Source organism: Lissotriton vulgaris, chromosome 1_2 (assembly GCF_964263255.1).
Source record: "Lissotriton vulgaris chromosome 1_2, aLisVul1.2, whole genome shotgun sequence".
Taxonomy (NCBI): Eukaryota; Metazoa; Chordata; class Amphibia; order Caudata; family Salamandridae; genus Lissotriton; species Lissotriton vulgaris.
The window spans coordinates 91020558-91043016 of record NC_141686.1 but is presented as its reverse complement, the minus strand read 5'-3'; the positions used below and the strand labels follow the sequence as shown (position 1 = coordinate 91043016).

General features: G+C 45.3%; 1 protein-coding gene across 1 annotated transcript in view; it reads right to left on the bottom strand.

Moving 5' to 3' along the window:
• Positions 1-4331: 4331 nt before the first annotated feature.
• The window catches only part of IL17RA (interleukin 17 receptor A), a 263698-nt gene continuing 245570 nt past the window's right edge, over positions 4332-22459 (bottom strand). Inside the window, exons 11-12 of the mRNA XM_086952880.1 lie at positions 20182-20199; positions 4332-6369 (exon numbers count right to left, since the gene is read on the bottom strand). Coding sequence (XP_086809006.1) covers positions 4868-6369; positions 20182-20199 — 1520 coding nt within the window. The 3' untranslated portion in view covers positions 4332-4867. The remainder of the gene's footprint in view (positions 6370-20181; positions 20200-22459) is intronic.

The following is a 22459-nucleotide window of genomic DNA, read 5'->3' as shown; positions in this document are numbered from 1 at the left end:
GCCGAAGCAGATTATTTCTGTTGAGGATTTCGTGTGGGCCCTTATGGGCATATTGAGGAAGGAAGACAAGTTCAGCATCCTTTTCCGGGCTTTGATGGTTCAGACTCCTGGCTAGTTTACTTCAGGATACAAGCACCTCCAGTTGTTGCGGTTGTGCTCCTGATGAATGATTATTCACCTCCTGGAGATTTTGTGCTCCCGGGGCGTGATTAAGTTGGGGCTGGTGAAGCCTCTGCATTTGTATAGCCCAGTCCCCGCAGACGTTGGTTGTTGGCTCAGGTAGATGGCACGTGGAGCAGCCCATCACTACTCCCTCTGGTACAGTTTGAGGATCTCCTATCAAAACATTTACCAGGCCCTGGCCATTGATTTGGCTGCTCCGAGCTTCTTGCATAGCTGCCTTGGGCTGTGCAGTGTTGTTCGCGCTCCCAAGGCCTGAGACATAGAAAGGTGTACCGTTGATTTTGTTTGGCAGGGATCCGAACGTTGCAGTTGTAGTTTGAAGTTCAGTCACTCCCAGAGCTGTATTCCCACAGGTGGATCCTGTGTCGGTGGTCCTGTTTTTTCTAAAGTATCCTTGATGCACACCTGGGTCGTGCTTGTCCTGGTGGTTTTCGTCTTGGGTTTTGAAGCCAGATTGAAAATTGGAAAATAAGGAAGGCCTTTAGATTTGATATCTGAGATGCTAGGAGCTGCTGGCCCGTCAAAACCCACTCTTCTTTTTGCTAAACATTGTTTCTTGGATTGTTTTTTCAATTTCTTTCTCCCCCTCCTTGACAAGGGAGGTTTAGTTGCGAGATTCGATGAAGTGTGAGCCGTGTTTTTCTGGATTGTATTAGTGAGGTTGGGCCGCTGCATCACTGATTTCGTCAGTGCTGGGCTGCTCAGATCGGGGCGTTCCGGGCCCGCTTGGAGGTTGCCTGAGCAGGTCCCCCGAGACAAACGGACCAAGCTATTAGGGTCAGATTCAAGAGACGGGGGGGTCGGCTTTCTCCCAGATGGAGAGCCAACCAATGTTTCAGCGTCTAAGGACCAATGAAGTTTGGAGCTCTTCGGGGAGATTCACTAATCCGTTTCCGTTGGTGTTATTCTTCACGCTGTCCAATAATGCTCCCAAGATTTCTGGGAGGGCGGAAAGTTTATTTATTATTGGAGAGCAGGGACAGATGTTCGTTTTATCCTGTATCCCTGTAGACATTTCAAGAGAGCTTAATCTGGAGCCCAGGTCAGACAGTGTTGAGGCCAAAGTTTGAATTAGGTCAACCTGCAGTTCCATTTTCTGAGATTGCCAAAGCATAGCTGTAGCAATTGCATCTTGCTTTACGTGGAGTGAAGTCAGCGAGACCGAAATAGAATTTATAGATCCCTGGGAGACAAACACTGGTAGTTCTTGGTCATCTTGCGTAATACTAGAGGAGTTGGGATGCGAGCTGAGGCCCCGTGTATGAGCAAAGGAGTCCTCAATTCTGGCTTCTAATGAGGCCAGGAATCGCTTCGATGACAGGGGACTTTCAAACTTTAGGCTATTTTTTAGCGATGGAAAGTCCTTCTGAGTGATTTGGAGGGGATCCGAACCTGGGGTGCATTGTGATGTGGACTTAGGAGTCATATCTACCTCATTGCGGTTGTCATCATATTTTGGAGGGGTAGATGGCACTCTGCCGTGAACTTGTACTAGGACTTGTAGCTTGGCCGCCGAGTTTATTGTAGTGGTGTTTGCAGTAAGAGTTGTAGAGTTTGAGTCTAAGACTAAGGCTGTTAGGTTCCCCAAACCAGTAGGAGATGCACTTGGAGAAGCAGTGGTGGTAATCTGTGACGTTATCGCAGCATCCTGGGAGAGCGGACTTTACTGGAGGAGCTCAGGTGAAACCTGAGCGTTAGGCGATGATGAATGAGAATTATTCGAAAGTAAACTTTTGAGGTGAACAGGGCTAGAATCGGAGTGGCCCAGGGTGTCTGCGTTTGATTGCGTATCCTGCTGGGATGTACGGTGGAGGAAAAGCCTGTTTGAGAGCTTGTTTGAGGAGCAGTGTCAAAAAAGTCACTAATCCGGAGTTGCGACAATGAGCCACCAGTTTGAGGGGATTTGACCTGGTGTGCGGGCAACTGCTGCTGGTTGGCCTCCGGGGAGACGACACGTAAGACTGTGCCCTTTCTCTTGAGCAGTTTCCTAAGCGGTTTAGATGTCTCCATTGCAATTCCGTGAGTGTTACAGCTCCTTGGTGCCCTCCTGGTGCCCTCCGGAAACTGTGGCCGCACAAGAGTGATGAAACCAGAGCTGCAGGCACCACAAGCCACCAGGTGACAGGCCTGCGACCGCCCAGGAATAGCACGTCAGAGTTACCAGCAACGGTGCAAAGAAATCCTCCAGTAGCCTCACCAGTAGCCTCACCACTCCGAACCTCCGGGCCTGCGGCCGATCCTGTCCAGGACATGGACGGGCTAGGACACGACTGAGCACGCACTCTGCCTTAAAACCCGCCGCCTGCAGACTACAGCCCAGGGCCTGCAATCCACAGCTGAATCGCCTGGTCTGGCGTACAGCTCTCTGCTGCCCTCTGCTGCTCCAAAGTGTTTTTGGCCACTACAATCAGTTAATCAGTCAATCCATTACTGACATTTATGTAGAAGATCCTGTTTCTGTAATTATTAAACTAGAGCCGAAGACTTGTTATGCGCTGCAGTTTACAGCTCTGATAGCAGATAAAGTCCTTCACCGGGTCACTTCCGGTCCGCTCCCGGGCCCCCGCCGCAGCCAAACCGAGCCACGGGCGATAGCAGTGCAGATGGGCCGCCCGGGGCTGCAGCTGGGCAATGGCAGTCCTCTGGACACTATTTCCGGACCTCCGCGGCCCTTTGCGGCTTTCACGACTCACCGGAGCTCACGGGCTCACTGGTATGTCCGCTGCCGCACTCCCGGTCTCCTTACCACCGCCTCCTCCTCCAGTGGGGGGGGGGGGGTTTCGGCGCTTGGCGTGGCGTGGCTGCCGTGCAGCGCAGTGCTTGCGGCACTTGCTGCTGCTCTCCGCTTCGTGAGATGGTGTACTGGCTCTCCGGCTTGCGGCTCTCTACTGCCTCGTGTGTCCAATAGTGAATATAGGGCTTTAAGTGTAAGTCCACAGAAAAAGGTCCATCAATAATAGCAGAGGAGTTGATCTTCAGCAGTACTCGCTCAAGACGAGCCAAAGACCAACTTCGACTGCAGCACAAACCGCACCTAGACACGCATCGGTGCTTGCGCTGATATATTTTACCGTGTCACGTGGATTGGACGTGACTCGGGGGAACATAGCCTTTTTGTTTTCAACTTAATACTTCCTCTTCATTACATTTATTTACAAGTTCCCGTGGCCATACACCCTACTTCTGTAATTCTCAGATACCCCCATATTTAATGCAAAGCTTTACTCACCTCGATTTTAGACGTGCTGGGTTGGAATTAACACCGGCATCTCGATTACCCTTTCTGGTGCACCCAAGCACAGAATTTTCTTGTTACCCGACGCAAATACTCACCTGCCTGTTTTGACACACCGGGTTGGAATTAACACCAGTGTCGAAACTACACCGCCTTGCTTACACCAGCACAGCCCTGAAGAGTCAGCGGTTAACTGATACCCTGACGAAACACAAGTCGGCTGGTTGCTCTATGCAGATTAACTTACAACACAAAGAGAATTAAAGACATTTGGATCAACTCCTCTGCTATTGTTATTGATGGACATTTCTCTATATTCACTATTGTATATGAGTGCCCGGGAATTAGTGGAACATCAGAAACCTTGAAAAAATACAAAACAGCAACATAAGTGGATCAAAGATATTATGCAGTTATTCAGAGTTCGTGACAAGGCCAACTTCAAAAATCTAATTTTTGAAGTACAAAGCCAACTACAGTAGAAAGAAACATTCACAATTGGGTCACATTAAAACTGCCACTTCAGTAAACATCGGAAACCTTGACAAAATACAAAACGGCAACATAAGTGGATCAAAGATATTATGCAGTTATTCAGAATTCGTGACATGGCCAACTTCAAAAATCAAATGCAAACAAACTGCTTTGGTCATGTAATATCTACTAATCTGTATCCTACTGCATTGATCACTCATCACTTAAATGACAATTGACTAAGCTCAAAAGAACATGTTGACAAGTTCCATAAGAAGTACCGGAAACACAGATGTGATGCATGCACTTATAAGACAACTTCTGCAGGTTCTATCCTTGACACTTATAGATCACATTGGTATATTGCGAGCCCTACTTCTTTTTAAACAGTAAAGGACTTTGATAAACTAATCAATGTATAACTACAATCAGAAAGTGGTAATGGACCATAAAACATTTTATTGTATATTATTTTCGTCATTGGAATTGTGTAAATAAAAGTACGGTAAGGGGCTGTGAACTGCATGCAATGAGTATTATATTTAAGGCACTCTTCTGGAAGAAGAAGAACCTTTGGCACCAACATTTGGGTCCTGTTGCTATATTCCTTCGCGATAACGACAGGACCCTACCTCCTCCTTTTTATGTCAATTAACAGATATAGGAAATCCTGCACAATACATTTGCTTACATGGCTGTGCATGACTGGACAGAACCTTTTCAGCCATGAATGTACAAAACCTTCTTAGATGTTCACTGGGAAGCTTTCACAATTTTGCCCTTTTGCAACAAAAGTGACAACAGTATTTATTTAGTATGAACATGTGAAGCTATACACAAAATAATTTCAAGTGAAGGATGTGTTTATTTTGGTCTTCTATTTGAAAATGGGCATCTGTTCATCAACTTGTTTACCCAATCTCTTAATAAAAATATTGCTGGAATGAAGGTCAATGAGTGCTTCTCCATGGTGATTTAAAGAGGACCCACAGCCTGTAAACCCGCGGACTGAAGAAAGAACTGCATGTGCATTTTCTTCACCATCTCCAAATCCTGAGGAGAGATCCCTGGATCAGATGAATCAGGCTCCTTACCCACAGATTTCATGCCATCTCCAGAAGCTTCCAGAGGTGGAGAGGAAGTCCTAGAGCTATAACCCTGATCTGACTGCAGAGACTGTCTCTGATCACCCAAGTCCTTGCCCGGTGAAACTTGCACCAGCTGCTTCTCTTCCTCGTCCAAGTGCAGGTGGCCAAAGGAAGTGAGACACTGCTGGAACTGCTTGAGTTGTTCCAGATTCATTTTCTCTTCCTCTGAGAGGTTATCAGTCCCTGGCAATGGCCAATTTTGACCTTCTTTGCTCCCACCCAAAGACAAATGCTCCAAGCCATCGTTAAGAAGCATGTCAATTTTCAAAGCCAAACCTACTTGAGGTACCGGTACACCTTCTGTCCAATCTGCCTGATATGGCTGCTGCTTCAAGCCAGTGTTTGAATACTCCATAGAGAAAAGAGGTTCCTGCCTCTGTACAAAATCATCTATCCCTGCTGCATCAGAAAAGTATATTTCAGTCTGGTGGGCAGTCTGCTCATAGTGGTTGGCATGAGGCAGCAGAGGCTCAATTCTTGTTACTGCTGCCTCCGGTTCCTGTATGTGGATGTCGACAAATAAACTATCACTGTCTTTTGGCATTTTGATAAAAGGCTGTAGTTTTAGGGTGGCACTTTCCTTTAGCAAAGGATCCCAAGAGGCGTCAACACTAACATTCATATCCAATTCCTCACTGTGATGACTAGGAGACTCTTCCAAACACTCTTTCATAAACCAATCAGGATGTATTTCCTGAAATTTTCTGAATTTACATATGGCAGCTTGCAGGTATTGGCCACTAGGATGCTGGGTGTAATCTTGGGCAGTGACTTCCTCCACAGAGAGCATTCGCCCTGGCTCATACTGCTCCCGGTTGTGAATTCGAAAGAAAACATCTTCAAATTTTTCCATAAGTCTATACTTTGATGTAGTTTTGAATGGTTCTGGTATATCATCCTCTGTGCTTATGTCACCAACATAGGCAATGATGTACTTGCCGAAATTTGCCGGAAGCTGGAAATCGGGCATGATCAAGTTAAGAGCGGCCGTGAAGCAGTCACCAAAAGGATGTTTACGGTCCTGCCTGAGTGAAACCCTGGGCTTGTTCATCATGGCCTGCCACTTGGCTTGGGCTCCAGAGGAGCACATGATGATGATTTTCCCAGACTGTTTTTCAATGTTCTGCTTTTGACTCGAGAGCCAGGCCATGATTCCCACCTTTGCAATCTCGTTTTCCTGCAGCAGGTCCAGTACTACATCTGCAGCACACTTGACCCTCAAGAAGTCTGCAAGTTTAAGGACCACATCCACATAGAGAGCGTGGTCAGCAGAATACACAATCCAAACCTTTGGATTCTTGGAAAAAGGAGGTGGAGAATCTTCAGTTTCTGGAAAAAAAAACAAAATACAATTAAGAACACAAATCAAGACCAGAAACACTTCTGTAATTGAACTGTATCCCTTTTTATTCTGCAAGATGCCTGAATGGTAAAGCCTCCTGCATGGTGTACAGTCAGGTTCCCCTACCCTGAGTGCCTGATTGCACATATCTGGTTTCCTGGTTTGTGATTTTGGCCCTAGGGTCACACTAAACTAGCATGTACGCAGAGGCAAAGGCCAATACCTTGTCATGAGTAAATTCCTAGACTTGTCCTGTGACTTTGCGGGGCGTATCAAGCGTTTGGTCATTGAGGGACAGTAGACAACCTTCCCTGTCAAAAATTTAGCATGATGAATGGTGGTGGCATCATACAATATTTCTTTAACCACAGATGTGACCAGAATTTTTTTATCTGTCTCACTAAAGTGGAAACCTACTGACCCGATCATGTTATGCTTACCCAAATCCTAGTTCTACATCCCAAGTGTATATTGTGTGTGTTTATGCATGTACCCTTCGTGACACATGCATGATGAGTGTAAGTGGGCCAGAGTAATGGAGGCCCATGGGATCCACTTTGGACCCCACTGGACTGGCCTTTTGCACAAAATGAAGGTGAGGTTGTTTTCCCAGACAAACAAGTTACTGACCTTTGGTAAAGCTTTCTGAGGGATGCTTTAATCTAATCTAACTGCAGACTCCTCATCTTTAGAATATTCCCAAGACACCAAACTGGATCAGTAAGTTTTTTTAGCAATGTTGATACACGCTGCCAGGTGGCTCCGTGCGGCTCCCCTTCGGCCCCATACCATCCTGGAAGTGAAGGAGTGGAGCTACATATAAATACTAACCTTCTGTGCCAACCTCACTTCCTTTCTGTCTGTGCCTTCAAATGTGTGTCCGGAGTACTGCTTCCACCTTCTACGCCTTCAGACTAGGAGCATAACGATTGTCAATACCGGTGTGCAGATCTCGAAATTGGGACCTTTTAAGTATGTAAATCTCCCCTGAACAGGGAGGTGGAGGTCAGTGAGGAATCTGCGATTTCCGGTAAGAGCGGTGGGGCCGGGTGGGGAGGGATTTCGACAGAAGAATAAGAGGGAAAATTAAATATTTATTTAATTTTCCCTCGTGGTCATCTTTTGAATCCCCCTAACCGGCGCCCACTGTTCTTACCTGCACGGGCCACGGCTGGATTAGAGTTGTTTCCAGAAAGAGCATTACCAAAGGTAAGTAACTTGTTCTTCCGAAAGATACTTCTAACCGTAGATTCCTCCCCTTTTGGACAGATACCAAAACAATTTGTCCCAAGATGGAGGATCTGTGGTGTGGCTTCAGATCAAAATGTCCTGCAGGATAAAAAGGAGAAAGTGTCCTTCCCATCGGACCTGGTTTTCAAGGCATTAGTGGTTTGTGAATTGGTCCAAGGACACCCAAGTTGCAGCATGGCAGAACTCAGCACCTCCACGTGTTAAAGCAGTGGTAACAGCCTTGGCACTGCAGGGGTGGGCCCTAAGTCCCTCCAGAGGTTGCTTCTTAGCCAGCGTGTTGGAGAACTAAATGAAGAGGACTATCTACCTCAACATAGACCTCTTCTGCACAATCTTTTCCTCCTTTGCCCCAGAAAACCCCACAAACAGCTGCCCGTTCATCCAAAGGTAAAAGCTCCTTTAGAGTCTAACTGATGACTCTTCTTGTCTTTTGAGGGGTGAGAAGGGGCAAAGAACCCTGATAGGGTGATTAATTGTTCAACATGGACAGGAGCCAAGAATTTTGGCAAGAAGTCCCCCAGAGTCTTTTGCACCAGTTTGTCTGGAAAAATGGTGGTGTAGAGCAGTTGCCTGGAGTTCACTCATGCAATGGGCTGAAGTGATTACAATGAGGTAGACGGTCTTTAGAACAACCAGAGGAGGCAACAAGCAGTTGTACATTCACTCAAAGGACAAACACATGAGAAACGTCAAGACCACGTTAAGGTCGCACTGTGGTATAACAAACGGTTGGGACGGAACATGAACGTCAACTGTACTGTATCCAGGACCACTCCAATGAAAGGAGGTTTGTGCAAAGGACTCCGTGTGTGACTTTGGCTCATTGATCGAAAACCCCAACGATATAAGGAGGTTTGCCATTGTCTGGACTAGAGCGGTTGATCTTAAAGCTGGGAAACTGGATTAAAGTCTTGATAGGGATGCTCAACATCCTATGATTCTGGGCAAATCACTCAATATTTCCCTGTGCCTAACAAAAATGAATGCGTCTGTCTGTAGCGCAACTAGTGCTGATGTAAAGCGCTTCGATACCTTTGGGTCTAGATAGTGCTATATAAAACTCCCCAAAAAATGTCTATCTTCAACTGCCAGTAGTCAAGGTAGTGGAAACTGGTATCCCCTACCTCCAAAGATGAGGGGTGACAACTACCATCACTTTTTAAACACTTAAGGTACAGTGTTGATGCTCAACGATAACACAGCAAACTGAAAATGCTCTTGGCCAACCTTGAATAGCATGTCATTTCTGTGGGACTACAGGCAGGTGTATGAAAATACACGTATTGCATGCCCAAGAATACCATTCAGTGGCCAATGTCCAAGGCAGACACAATCTGGGACAGTGTGACTATTTTGAATTCGTCCTTCTCCAGGAAGGCGTTCAACACGCGATGATCTAACAGGCCGAAGGCCTCCATACTTCCAAGGCATGTGGAAATAATTAAACTAAGAAGTCATCCCTTTTTCCGAGTCCGGAATTCTCTTGATTGCTCTTCTGGAGAGAGAGACGCTTCCTTTAAAATGGATAGGTGTTCCTCTGGAAGCTCTGATGTGGGCCGAAGTTGGGGGCGGGGACGAAAGGAGTGGTAGGGCATAGATATGCTGAACGATTTGGAGGACCCATCTGTGCGATGTAATGGATCGCTACCCTGGGGGAAAGTGCTAGATCCTGCCGCTCACAGGGTGGTTGTGCACCACTATGACTCTCACGTCTGCGCCCGTCATCGCCTGTCCATCGCCTTTCGCCAGTACCCTTGGTCCAGTCCTACTTCCTGTGCACTGGTATGACAAGGAACAACTTATGCTTTTAAAACCCGATGCGGGGGTTTGCGTGGAATTGCCATTACAGCTAGATAAGTCAAGCCTGAGGTGTCAGTCTTGTGCTTTTACATCATCCTCTCCTTCGGGGGTCCGGAGTTCTGAAGTTTTAGGGACTCAAATCTTAGGGACACAAACGGTGTTCACTGTTCTACAACTAAATGTGCGCTCACTGGTAAAACACCATATGGAAGTTCACTCGTTACTCAGTGACGAAACCCCTGATGTTCTCTTTGTTTGTGAGACATGGCTGGGGGATGATATGGCAGGGATAACTGCTTTATCTCTCCCAGAAGGCTATCTGATTAAGACCCTAGACCATGACTCCAGGGGAGGCGGGATTGTTGTTATTTACAAAGCTTTATATCCCTGTACTTTCACGGCGGAGAAGCTGTGGGGCTGTGAATGTGCACGTTTTAGACTAGATATAAACCCGCACTTTGCATTTTCGGGTCTTTATATCTACCGCCCTCCTGGTCATGCTTCCAAATTCTGTGAAGCCTTATTAGAATTAGTGGGCTCATTGGTGTTGCAATCCGCCAACTTCTCTATTTTAGGCGACTTAAAGCTCCACTTCGACTAAACACAGGATTATGCTATCCGTAATCTGATAGCTGACTTAGCAGCTTTCCAATTAGACCTACTAGTACGGGATGCCACTCATGACGCAGGACATCTATTGGATCCGGTTTTTTCCAACATCCCAGCTGTTCAAGTTGATCAACCTCTTCCTATGGTCTGGACTGATCATTATTTGATCAAAGTTAGTTGGAAGATGACACAACTCCCAAAATCTAATAGGACAACTCTGACGTTTAAAAGGCCTTGGCATAAATTTAATCTAGACGATTTCCACACCTACCTGAGAGAGACCATTGTAGAAGATTTGGCTGACCCTGAGATCGCCTATACCGCCTTTTGCGACTGGATAAGTGGAGGGCTTGACGCTCTGATTCCAGCTAGATGGGTCAGGGGACGGAACTCGATACCCAACCCTTGGTTCTCAGATTCTCTTAGAATACTCAGGAAGGAGTGTAAAAGAGCCGAACGACTGTGAAGAAGGGACTATGACAAAGACCTTAAATCTGTGTACTCGGCTAAATTAAAACACTACCATAAAACGATATGCTCCACACGCACTAACTTTTACGCGGAAAAAATCTGGGATAGTTCGAATCCCACGAAATACATCTTTAAAATTGTTAAGGAGCTAAAAAACACCAAAACCTCAGTCTCGCATGTAAATTCAGCACAGCAATGCGAGGACCTTGCTCTTTTCTTTTTGAACAAAGTGCAGAAAATCTATGCCACCTTTCCTCAGCATTTCTCTGCTCCAGGTCCTGTCACGGTTAGAGAGGGGACATCTACTCTCACCATGATACCTGAGCTCTCGTGTGACGAACTTGTGAGACTCTGTAAAAAGGTTAAATCAGGGTCTCTATCTGACCCTATGAGGCCGGCACAGTTTCTGGATTTGATGGATCTTGTCCTGAAACCTCTTCAGCAGATACTTAACTTGTCTTTTACCACTTCGATAGTACTTTTGGCCTGGAAACAGGCTCTGGTCTCTCCTATCATTAAAAAGCCCACACTTGATCCTTCTCTGCCTGAGAATTTTAGGCCGATCTCTCTGCTTCCATGGGTGGCTAAAATAGCTGAGGCTCATGTGAACGAGATGCTGGCTCGCCATATGACCCTTAACAACATTCTGGACCCGTCCCAAAACGGCTTCAGATCGGGTCATAGTACCGAGTCAGCCTTGTTGGCCTCCACGAAGTACTTAAGATCTACCCTTGACGCCGGTCAGAGTGCAGCGCTTATACTATTAGATCTTAGCGCTGCCTTTGATACGGTGTCCCATGACATCTTGTTGTACCGTCTGGAGGCAATTGGGATCATGGATCAGGCCCTGGAATGGTTCCGTGCATTTTTGACGGATAGATCCTTCCGGGTCTCGGCACCACCTTTTCAGTCTCAAGCCCATTCCATCTGCCAAGGGGTTCCGCAGGGCTCTGTGTTGAGCCCGATGTTGTTCAACCTGTATGTTCAACCTCTCGCGGCTGTGGCTAGAGAGTGGGGCCTAACGTTAGTTTTGTACGCTGACGATACTCAGCTGATTGTTACCCTGGCTGAAGGTCCCTCGGCCGCGGCCTCGAGGTTCCGAGATGGTATGACTGCTGTTGCCCAATGGATGGCTGAAAATTGCCTTCAACTGAATGCCACTAAGACCGAGGTGATGCTGGTAGGGAAAAACACCTCCCTTTGGAACGAACATTGGTGGCCAGCCTCCTTAGGCATTATGGCCCACATGCATCATTGTGACATTTTGCACTTCCTAATTTGCGAAAAATAAGGAATCGCAAATTAAGAAGTGCAAAATGCTATGCATCATTATTTTCGGTATTCATTTGTGATTCGGTAAAAATCGCAATTTTTACCGAATCCCAAATGAATACCGAATTCTTAAGTTAATTTTCGCAATTCCCATTGATTCCTATGGGCCAAAAGGCCCATAGGAGTCAATGGGAATTGCGAGTGGCACTTTGAAAATTTCATGGGTGCAGGGGGGGGTCCAAAGGACCCCACATGCACCCCTGAAATGTATTTTTCGCATCATGTTTCACACACACATGTCCTAAGGACATGTGTGTGTGAAACATGAATGTTGAAAAAAAACCATTTTAAGCATTTTAAACACGTTTTCCAAATTTACCGAGTGGTTCAACCACTCGGTAAATTTGGCACCCTAATTGCGAATTTACAGTTTTAAATTTAATGATGCATTGCTTTCAAGAAATCGCACATCTGCGACTTCTTAAAAGCACCCGCAATTTTAGAACTCGCAAACATGTTACGAATTCTAAAATTGCTTCATGCATCCCAAAAAGCACTTTTGCATTCGCAAACGGCCGATTTTAAGGAATCGCACCGTTTGCGACTACAAAAATGCTTGATGCATGTGGGCCTATGCCTTCTACCAAACCAGCGGTCAAGAATTTGGGAATGTGGCTGGATGCAGATCTTAATTTCCAGTGCCATACAAAGAAGGTGGCAGCGACATGTGTGGGCCTGTTGAGGGGCCTCCGCCCTATTCTGAAGTTTTTCACAGCACCTGTTCGGCAGCTTATTATCCAGGCTACAATTCTATCGTGCTTGGATTACGCTAGCGCGTTATTTTTGGCCGCAAATAAAGCTGAGATTCTGCGTCTTCAGCGAGTTCTGAACTCAGCAGCCCGAGCTCTTGTCGGACTACCTCGCAGATGTTCAGCTAGAGCCACCATCAGAGCCTTACACTGGCTACCGATTCAAGCCAGAATCCAGTTCAAGACACTCTGTTTAGCGTTTAAAATCTTGAAAGGTACCAGCCCTGAGTTACTCTGTCTACTCTTAACTCCGTACACTCCTCAGCATAACTTGCGCTCCTTAGGTCAACATCTGGTAAACATACCCAATTTCAGACTCTGCCGTGTTGGAGGTCGTTCCTTCCGACTGTTGGCGGCCAAACTGTGGAATTCCCTGCCTGCATCTATTCGTAGCATCGATGAGCTTCTCCCTTTTCGGAAAGCCATTAAGACCTTTCTTTTTCCTTTGATTTAGGTTTTTATCTTTTGCAGTTTCCTTTTCCGGTACTATGTTACGGTCAGCTCCGGGACGCCCCTTAGCTGGGCGCAGCTGTGCGCTCAAACAAACCATTAACATAACATAGCATAACCCTGTGATACATCCCCACTGCCATAGCCCCACTGGCTTGGCCCTACAGCTGCCCTGTCCCATGACACTTACTAGTTTGACATAATACTATCCCCCATAACACTGCCACCTCCCCATCTCATCTGTCGGTTGCTAGTCCAAAATTATTGGTATTAAAAATGTTTTCCCAAACTGGAAGCACGTTTCTAGTTTTCTCTGGTGGTCTTGCACAGATGTGATACAACCAAAAACGGTGGTGGACCTGCCACCTTAATCAAGTGCCCCAATTAATTTTTTTAATAAATGTCTTTTTATTTTGAGAAAAAAAGAAAACAAAAAGGTTGTTTACAATAGTTTCCATTGTTAAAACAGATTTCACCATGAAATCAACAAATAAGGGTGTTCTGTATCTATAAAGCATACACCCTGTAGATAATTTGAATATAAAAGCGTCAATATCTTACATGTGTGCTTGTAAGACAGCTCCATCGAGGAGGAATAAATTACATTCATCCCAGGAGAACCCAATACTGGCCCGAAACCACCCAAAAATGTTCATGCTTCCGAGGGCTACTCATTGCCTCATAATCCGGCCTTTCCAGCAGCCTGCGTTGAAAACCATGCTAATACTTCATAATGCTTGGTGTGGCTGGATTACGCCATTGTGTGCTATGTCTCTTTTTGCCACTATCAGGCCAAGACTAAGAAATAGTTTATGGTATCTTGTGAGACGTAGAACATACAGGATGTTCAGTAAAGCTACTCAAACGTTAGGGGAAATCCATGTGCCCATGACTGTTTTGCATTGACCCCTTTCTGACCCTACCCCCAACTCTCTAGAGGCTCCACAACTCTAGACAGTATGCACCCGGTGCCCTTCCTCTGTTTCTGCCTCCATTTTTTAGTGGCGTCCTCACTGCCTGATGGAGACCCAATGGGTTGGGTGAAAGGCAGTCCCAAAGTTTCTCATAATCTGGTTCTCTGGCTTTAGAGAACCAGTCCAATGATGACACTCTAGAGGCATGGCTGGATGCAGGATCAAGTTGCTGTGTGCATGAGCAATGATAATATGCACGACTAGACTAGTGTTACCAGATTGCGTTTTTTCAGGCACAAATGATCAACATTGTTCCCACTTATGCAAGGTATAAGGATAGTGTGGGAGTGCCAAACAGATACACTTATACGGACCCCCTGAGTGTGCTGTTTTTTTCATTTGTGTGCTTAAGTCAGTAAGTGCGAGCACATGCAACACAAAAATTCATAAACCATTAAGCAAGTAAATTTAATGACAGAAAATAAGTTACTAACACATGACATTATTTATAAGCTGAAGTACCCCTGTCACGCCAAAAGGTTACAGTGGGTAAGTCCCTGTGAGGTGAGGCGTTTGCAGCAGAAGCTGCAAATTTTATTGAGCCATATCTGGTAAAAAAAAACTTTACCGTCTTGGGAGACTTTAATTTCCATATGGAGGTCACTGACAACTCTGAGGTTAGGCTACTTAACGAAATCCTTGACTGCCTTGCAGTTGCAGCCGGCATGGCTCACAGGTTGGTTAACTCATTTGCGGGGTCACGCGGAGAGGGGGAAGGGTACTGTTGAGTGGTCGCAAGGGACAGGCGAGTGGTCGCAAGGGACAGGGAGGGTTTTAAATAATGCATTTTTTAAAAATGTACTTTTCCCTTGTCCCGCGTCTTCACTGCTCGGTCTGCTCCTGATTTCCTGCCTCCACAGGAACAGGAGGCAGGCAGCCTCCCTCCACTCCCCTAAGCCAATTACAACACTACGATGGCAGTGTTGTGATTAGTGGGACGCTGACCACACAGGCGTCTATGTGGAGGCCATTTTCTCCATGTAGGCTGTATGCATCCTACATGGAGAAAAGGGAGAGTGCGCATGACTGGTATGGTCGGCCCCAGAGGGCCAACTAGTCAGGACCTGCAGCAATGGGAAAGCCACTCCTTCCCTGCCTTCGAGCAGAACCGGCCACCCATCCGCCCCAACCAAACCCTTCTGCTTCCTTGCAGTGCCAGAAGCAGAAACATAAAATGGTTTTATAATATCATTTTATGTTTCTTCTTCTCGAAATGCAAGAAAGCAGTAGGGCATCGCCCCTCAGCCCACATGGAGGAGCCGCCTCTGCTGCCTTGGACTATCTCAGCAGGTTATGGCCCCCAGCAGTTCAAGAGACAAGGCCCTATATTTGGTCAGACCAAAGTGCTGTGACTTTCTTTCTGATGCGCCCCGTTCCAGCAGAACGATTATGTAACTGGCACACCGACTATCTAGTAGTAACTGCAAGGGGCTCTCAACAGAGTCCTCGGTCAGTGCCTTCAACAGTACCCCTTGTGCCATCCACAATGAGGGGAGAAAGGGGTGGAAGTTTCTACGATTGGTTGCGGACTGCAGCTGATCTGGTAGCTCCCCTAAAGGAATATAAGTTAAACAGGAAAGTGCTAACTGCTCCTTATTATGTGGAGCATCTGAGGCTCCTTAGGCAGATGTGTCGCCGCCAGGAACGTGTTTGGAGGAATCTCTATTGGGAACAGGAGAGAGCCCTATATAAGGATGCCCTCAGAGGATACAAACTTTCCATTAAGGAAGAAAAGGCACTCTACTGTAACAACAAATTTGAGACGATAAACTCTCCCAAAGAGATTTTCACATTTTTCATCAGCTTTCCTACCCCCTGACCTGCCCAGAGCTGGAGGGATCCCAAGAGATCTGCAACAAGCTTGCATATTTCTTCCAGGCTAACATTGCCAATATCTACTCAGAGCTGGACGCTCACAGCACTTCAGAGAAGGTGCAGGGGGGTCCCAGGAGGGAAGCACAGCAAAATTCTCTAGTTTCATTAAAGGCTAAGGAAGAATATGTGCAGTTGCTTGAGGTTTTCTCACTTCTAACACCTGAACCTACAGAGTCCATGTTACTTAAAATCAAGTTGGAATCCCCATGGGAACCCTGTGTTACTAAAATTTTGCACTCGCTAGCTGGCACAGTGGCTTGCCCCCTCACAACAATCATGAACACTGCTATTACGGCAGGACACTACCAGCTTCCTGGGAAGAGGCCCTAATTAGACCCTTACTTAAGAACCCTAATCTTTATCCCAGTGACCTCAAGAACTACAGGCTGATCTCGCTGCTTCCAGTCCCAGCAAAGGTCCTGGAAAACACTTCAATCAAACTCTGATGAAACATGCAGAGGGACAGGATCTCCTGGATATTTCACAGCAAGGCTTTGGTAGCAACCACAAGATTGAAACTGCACTGGTTGCTGTAACGGACAGATGAAGAAAAGGCCGCGGCACTGATCCTGTTGGATCTCCCTGCAGCTTTTGACACCATCTCTCCCACCCTGTTACTGGAGAACTTGATGACATTGATGACAAAGCTCTGAATCTGCAGTTTCTTTTGGGTAGAGCACAAAGAGTTGCTCTAAATCAGTTCCATTCAGAACCTTTTTCACTGCCTAGTGGGGTTCCTCGGGGCTCTTCTTTGAGCCCTCCACTATTTAATCTGTGTATTTCCCCACTGGCCAAACTAATTTGTTCTTTTGGATTGAAGGCTATTTCATATGCTGAAGACACGTAGATTATCCAGCTAATTTCCATCTTTGTATGATTGCTGTAGCTGCATGGATGGGAAAGAACTATCTGAAATTTAATGGAGATACAACGGAGGTCTTGCTCTTTGGATGTCAATCTTCGATCTGGAATATCACTTGGTGGCCGGAGACATTAGGTACCCTACCGAGGCCTGATAAAACAGTGAAGTATATGGGCATTACTCTAGATGGGGAGCTGTCATTGAAGAGCCAGCTCAATTGCACAGTGCCAACTTGCTTTTGGACTATCAAAATGTTGAGAAAAATGACCCGTCCGGTTCAGAAACAGGTTGTGCTTGCTTTGGTTACCTCTAGGATAGATCACTGTATTGCATTCTACCTCCAGGCCAACAAGAGGACCATTGCAAAGTTGCAACTGGTGCAGAATGCGGAAGCTAGACTCATGATGGATATACCTGTGCGGCAGTCGACATCAAAAGGTCTTGGTGATCTGCATTGGCTTTCAGCAGAAAAACGCATATTGTTTAAGGCACTCTGCATTGTTCATAAAGCCCTCCACTCGGCAAGTCCAGCGGATATTAAAGCCAAGTTCCAATGGTATGTGCCAGCCAGAAATCTCCGCTCTGCAGCTCATAATCAGGTGATCATTCCTAGAGTCTGCAGGAAGAAATGGGGAGGCAGAGCCTTTTCGTTTGTGGCTGCATGGCTGTAGAAGAGTCTATCCCTCAATCTTACCTCCAAAACGCTACATCTTTCTTTTAGAAAGGAAGGCGTTACAAACTTGGCTCTTTACACTTAAGTAAGGAACAGGAGATTCTGGGAATTTTTCTCATCTCTTTCCCTTTTTCAGCTCCTGCCTACCAGCCTAGTAAGACTACAGCCCCATGGTGCCCATGGGCATTTGTTGAGATCTAGAAATATCAGTCATCATCCTCATCATCATGAGTTACTGTCGGCCTCTGCCTCATGCGTCTGCTGCACACTGGGTCCCCATTACCCGACATGGGCGGGTATCATTCTTGGCGGGTGTGTGATGGCTGATGCAGTGACATACAACCAGGTTGTAGATAGAGCATGCGCACCACCTCCATAGATTTTAAAATGGTTCAAAACAAAGGTGAGAAATGGCTGCATAACTCCACGCACTGCGCATTGCTTCTACTCATTAACAGACTAGCATCCCATGGCATCGAGCCCCATCTTCAGGAAATTATGACAATGGGAAAAAAGACAATAAGAAAGAGTGTTAGCAGGGAGAGAAGAGGACAGGGAGACCTTGCTGGTGTAAGAGAGAAGGGAGAAAAAGATTCAAGGTCTTATAGCTGTGAAGTATGTGATATGAAGAGTGAAGAGAAGGCTGGGGAAAGGAAAGAAATCATGTTAAGGAGACAGAGCGGATGGGGGGAGAAGGGAAAGCAAGTTAAAGGTAGAGGTAAGTAAACCTGATACATAATGAGAACCAGAGGAAGCTAGAGCAGGATGAAAGAAGGAAGCTGAGGTATGGATAAAAAAGAACGCACATGAGAGATATAAGCAAGCGAGTAAGTGAGAGACAGGGAAGGTAAGTATGCAATAGACAAAAAGCGATAAGTAGATCACCACAGATAGGGTTAAATAAAGGAGCCACAGCACTTGGATAGCAGCACTGGAGACAAGGAGCACTCTACAAAGAGAGAGAAGATGAAAATTGATAAAGGGAGAAGAGGAGAGACAGATAAAGAGGCAGAGGAAGGCAGAGAGCTAGAAAACTTTACAATGGAAGGAGATGCAACAAGTGTGAATTAAAGGAGACAGTTCCAGCACTTAACGGGATTATTCCCTGCAGGTAAGCAAACACAGTTTGATCAGAAATGGAAATTACCCCACTCAGAAACTTGTCCAAACATTTGTATGAGTTTTATCTTTGGGCCTTTTCACCAGAATCTTAGTACCCATTCAGTACCTTGTTGAGACCATTTGATAATCTGGTCCAACACCAGATAAGGACTGCCAAAAGTTGGAAAAAGAGCAGTCCACCGATACCATTGAAAAATATTTCTTCATAGCAAATCACTATTCCCTTAAACTTCAAGCAAACCCAACGGCATTCAGGACATCAATTAACAAGTGTAGTGTTAGCTCGCTCAAGAAATGTAAGTCTCCCTCACAAAAAAGCATTAAATATTTTCCAAAGTTCTCCCCACACAAAAAAATATTGTAGGGCTCTAGACTGCAGATAGAAAACGATATTACGAAGAAGTTTCAGAAAAGCAACCATTAAAGCCAAGTATGAAGAAGACGACATGATACAGCAAAGTTTAGATTTTGTTTTTTTAACAATGCACCGAAAACCACACTGTCTTGAGCAAACTTAGATATGGCTAGCAAACTTTACCATTTCTTGATAAATAAAATCAGAGAGAAGCATGGAAAAACATATTAGCCTTGCAAGCTACCCATGACCCTTTGGCAATCAACCCTCAAAATTGTAGAATACCTCACAATCATGGCCACTGATTTCTCAAAAACCATGCGGAAAGCAGGACATTTCTGTAGCAGACACCAGACTGCCAGATCAAGTGGTTGTACCATAACCAAACAGGATATGGCAACACCACTTCGAGAGAAAAAAAACAGCTGCCCTCTTTGAAGGTGCCAGCTTCAGACCCATCTTGAATCCACCCTTCTTCAGCCAAGTGTTGAAAAAGATAATTCCAAAGCAACATATAAACTCATATAAACTCTTCAAGTTCTATCGATCTGGCTTTCGCCTTGAATGTGAGTCATAATGGAAGTTCAGGAGCGCCTCCTTGATTCTTAAGACTATGAAAGCCCTGCAGCATGTGGGTGGCATTTATAAACACAGTCCTCAAATAGTTCACTCCCTTAATTATCAGGTGGTCTTAACAAGTGTAAGCGCAATCCTTCTTGAATGCAAGTGGAAGTCACCGATACCTTTAACTTCTACCACTGGCTCACCAAGAACTTTACCAGCACCGCGGAAAGGAGTCTACTCCAGCCTAGTCAACTTTCCACAAAAATAAAGATAGGGTTTCAATATTCTTCTTTCTAACTGGCATGTGGTATATGTGGTTTGGGGACACATACAGCAGACACAAGAGCAATTCTGCTGTTAGGAAACTAACAGACCTTAGTTGCTCCGACTATATGCTTCTTTGGCAATGAACAACGCTTAACACTGACACACAGAAAAGACACATTCGCTTACTTATCTTCATGTTCCCCAAAAATGAAGGCAGAACCCAAGCTAAGAAGAAAGCATGCCGATAGGAAGGCAGCATTACCACTTTAGAGAGTTTGGCTATCAAATCTCACTTTGTGACAAGCAGCAACAGTACATTCAGTAAGCACCTCGCAGAGGGGAAACTAAATACAGGAACTCCAACACTAAATAGCAGAATGTGTTAAGAAAGACATGGCAGCATAGTAAAGCTAGTTGGCGGCTTGCAGGTATCTCCACAGCTTACCTTCTGGCTTCATTTGGCCTGTAACAAAAATAGGAAAGACAACTTGTAAGTCGAAATCAATCTAAAGCCCAACTAGAATAAAAGACATTTACCTTATCAACCCTTTTTTACCATCTTATGGGAATATTGCCCTTGATGATGGACAAAACGCCTCAAGAAAATAACAACCATTGGCAATAGTTACATTGAATTTTTTTTATTTCAAGCATACACCACAAAAAGAAGCATACACCACTAAAAGAAAAAGAAAAAATGCTACCTGCGCGTGGTGGTCATATGCTGGCAATAACAAAATATATATTTTAAAACATTAACCAATCGCATATATTATACTGATAGAACAGTACGGTTGATTCCTAGCAGAAGGTGTACTTAGTAGAAGTATGGAAACACTTACATTGTAATGCACATCACTGAAAAATTATTCATTTTAGTGTACAGAAATAAAACTTGTTTTTAATTACTGTAACTTACAGATTATACACTAAAGGAGGTCTAAAATAATAAAATAGACGCTGAGGAATGGAAAGAAAAACATTGAAAATGTAAACGTGTGGCCGTTCAGCCCAGGCAACGAGGTGCACTTATTTTTAGAGTAATATCCAAGTGAGCAAGAGAGCAAATGGCTGAAGTGGACTGACCCTCTATCCTTGCAGCAAGGTTGCTTTCCGTGGGAAAAGCGTTTTTTGTGTTGCTAATGACTTTGGCCCCGTGTGAAGAATCTCCATCAAACTTTCCAAAAAGGTACTACTTTGTGACTAGTTGTGCATGGAACTTTTTGGGGTAATCCGTCAAGCAGGGGCAAAAAAAAGGGGGCCCCAAAATGCTAAATCCCCTTGCATTTTCCATAGACTTCTAGACGACGGGCTTCAGCAAAAACTGCTAAACTAAATTACACTAAATTTGACAGAAACCTAGATGTGGTCCACAGATTGTGTTTTTTGGTGAAATTTGTTCAATAGTTTTTGAGAAATTCAGGGGAAAAAACAATTGTATATTTTTGCAGTTGAGCTATTGAGAGTCTCGCGAGTGTCCCACAAGAGCACAAAATCAAAAACAGAGCCCTGTGATTGGTCAGAGACCGGTTTTTCCCAGGAGCCTTCATGCTCTTGAGAGAGGTTCCCACGAGTCTCGTAAGAGCGAGCACTCCAATTGGCTAGCTGTTGGAATTTTCAAAAAGAAATGGCCGGCATTACTGTTTATTGTGAAAAAAGGTGTTGGGAAATGAAGTAAAAAAAAAGCTATAGCAGGGGACAGCAGAAATGCATGTCGGGCCTGTGAGAAGTTGGCCTGGCATATGCTGTCCAGTATTCTAGTTGGTACCTTGCACCAGTCCAAACAACCCTTATTGATGGTAGGTTTAAAGACAACCTATATAGAAAGCTATCCTAGTGTTAGCTGTGGAGAGCAGCCTTCAGCTAAAGACTTGAAGAAATGTAGAGCAGCTTGTTTTACCACGCTATACTCTCATGAATGGCCAAATGAAAGGAGAACCACACCAGGTATATATATAAAATATATGTATTTATTATAAACACATCCCTCTAGTCTCTTTATGAGGCTAGAAGCAAAAGCACATACAGTAAACTTATTTAGCACACAGTAAATTAGCACAATATATGGTTAGCTCTAGGGGCGTACCAAACCATATACTAAGAAAGTTTTATAAGAACCACAATAGACATAGAGACAAGGCCTAGGGCCTGTAGAACCACTGGGGCCACCAGGAACCACTCAAGGTAGTGACACAGGGGACCCACGGGGGACGCGTGCAGTGTCTAAACACAGCCGTGAATCACCCTTGACTTCTATGGAGAAAATTGCGATTAGAATTTTAAAGATTAGGGACACTTAGAAGTCGACTTGGAGCAAACCCCTTTAGAACTAGGCAGTTCTAGAGTCAATACCCATGGGAGCACCGGAGTACTCGAGTTACCTCACCCAGGCAAGCCGGGTGCATAGGTGTCTTTTCGTGTCCGGTTTCGTCGTCGTTTTCTATGGGGAGCTGCTGAACAGTGCTGCAGGCGTCCAAGTGGAAAGTGTCCGGATGGATCCAAGGTTGGATCGGAGATCTGAAGAACCTGAAGGCACAGAGGACAGAGTCTGGGTCACTTGTCAGTGACCAGGAAGGCGATGAGAAGATGCTCACCAATGTCAGGTGATTTCAGGTGCAGAAGGTGAAGCTTGACTCTTCAGCCACGAGGACCAGGAGGGGTCAACAACGACCAGGAGCTGGATTCCAGCTGTCCCACGAAGGATGTAGAGTGCTGCGGCATTG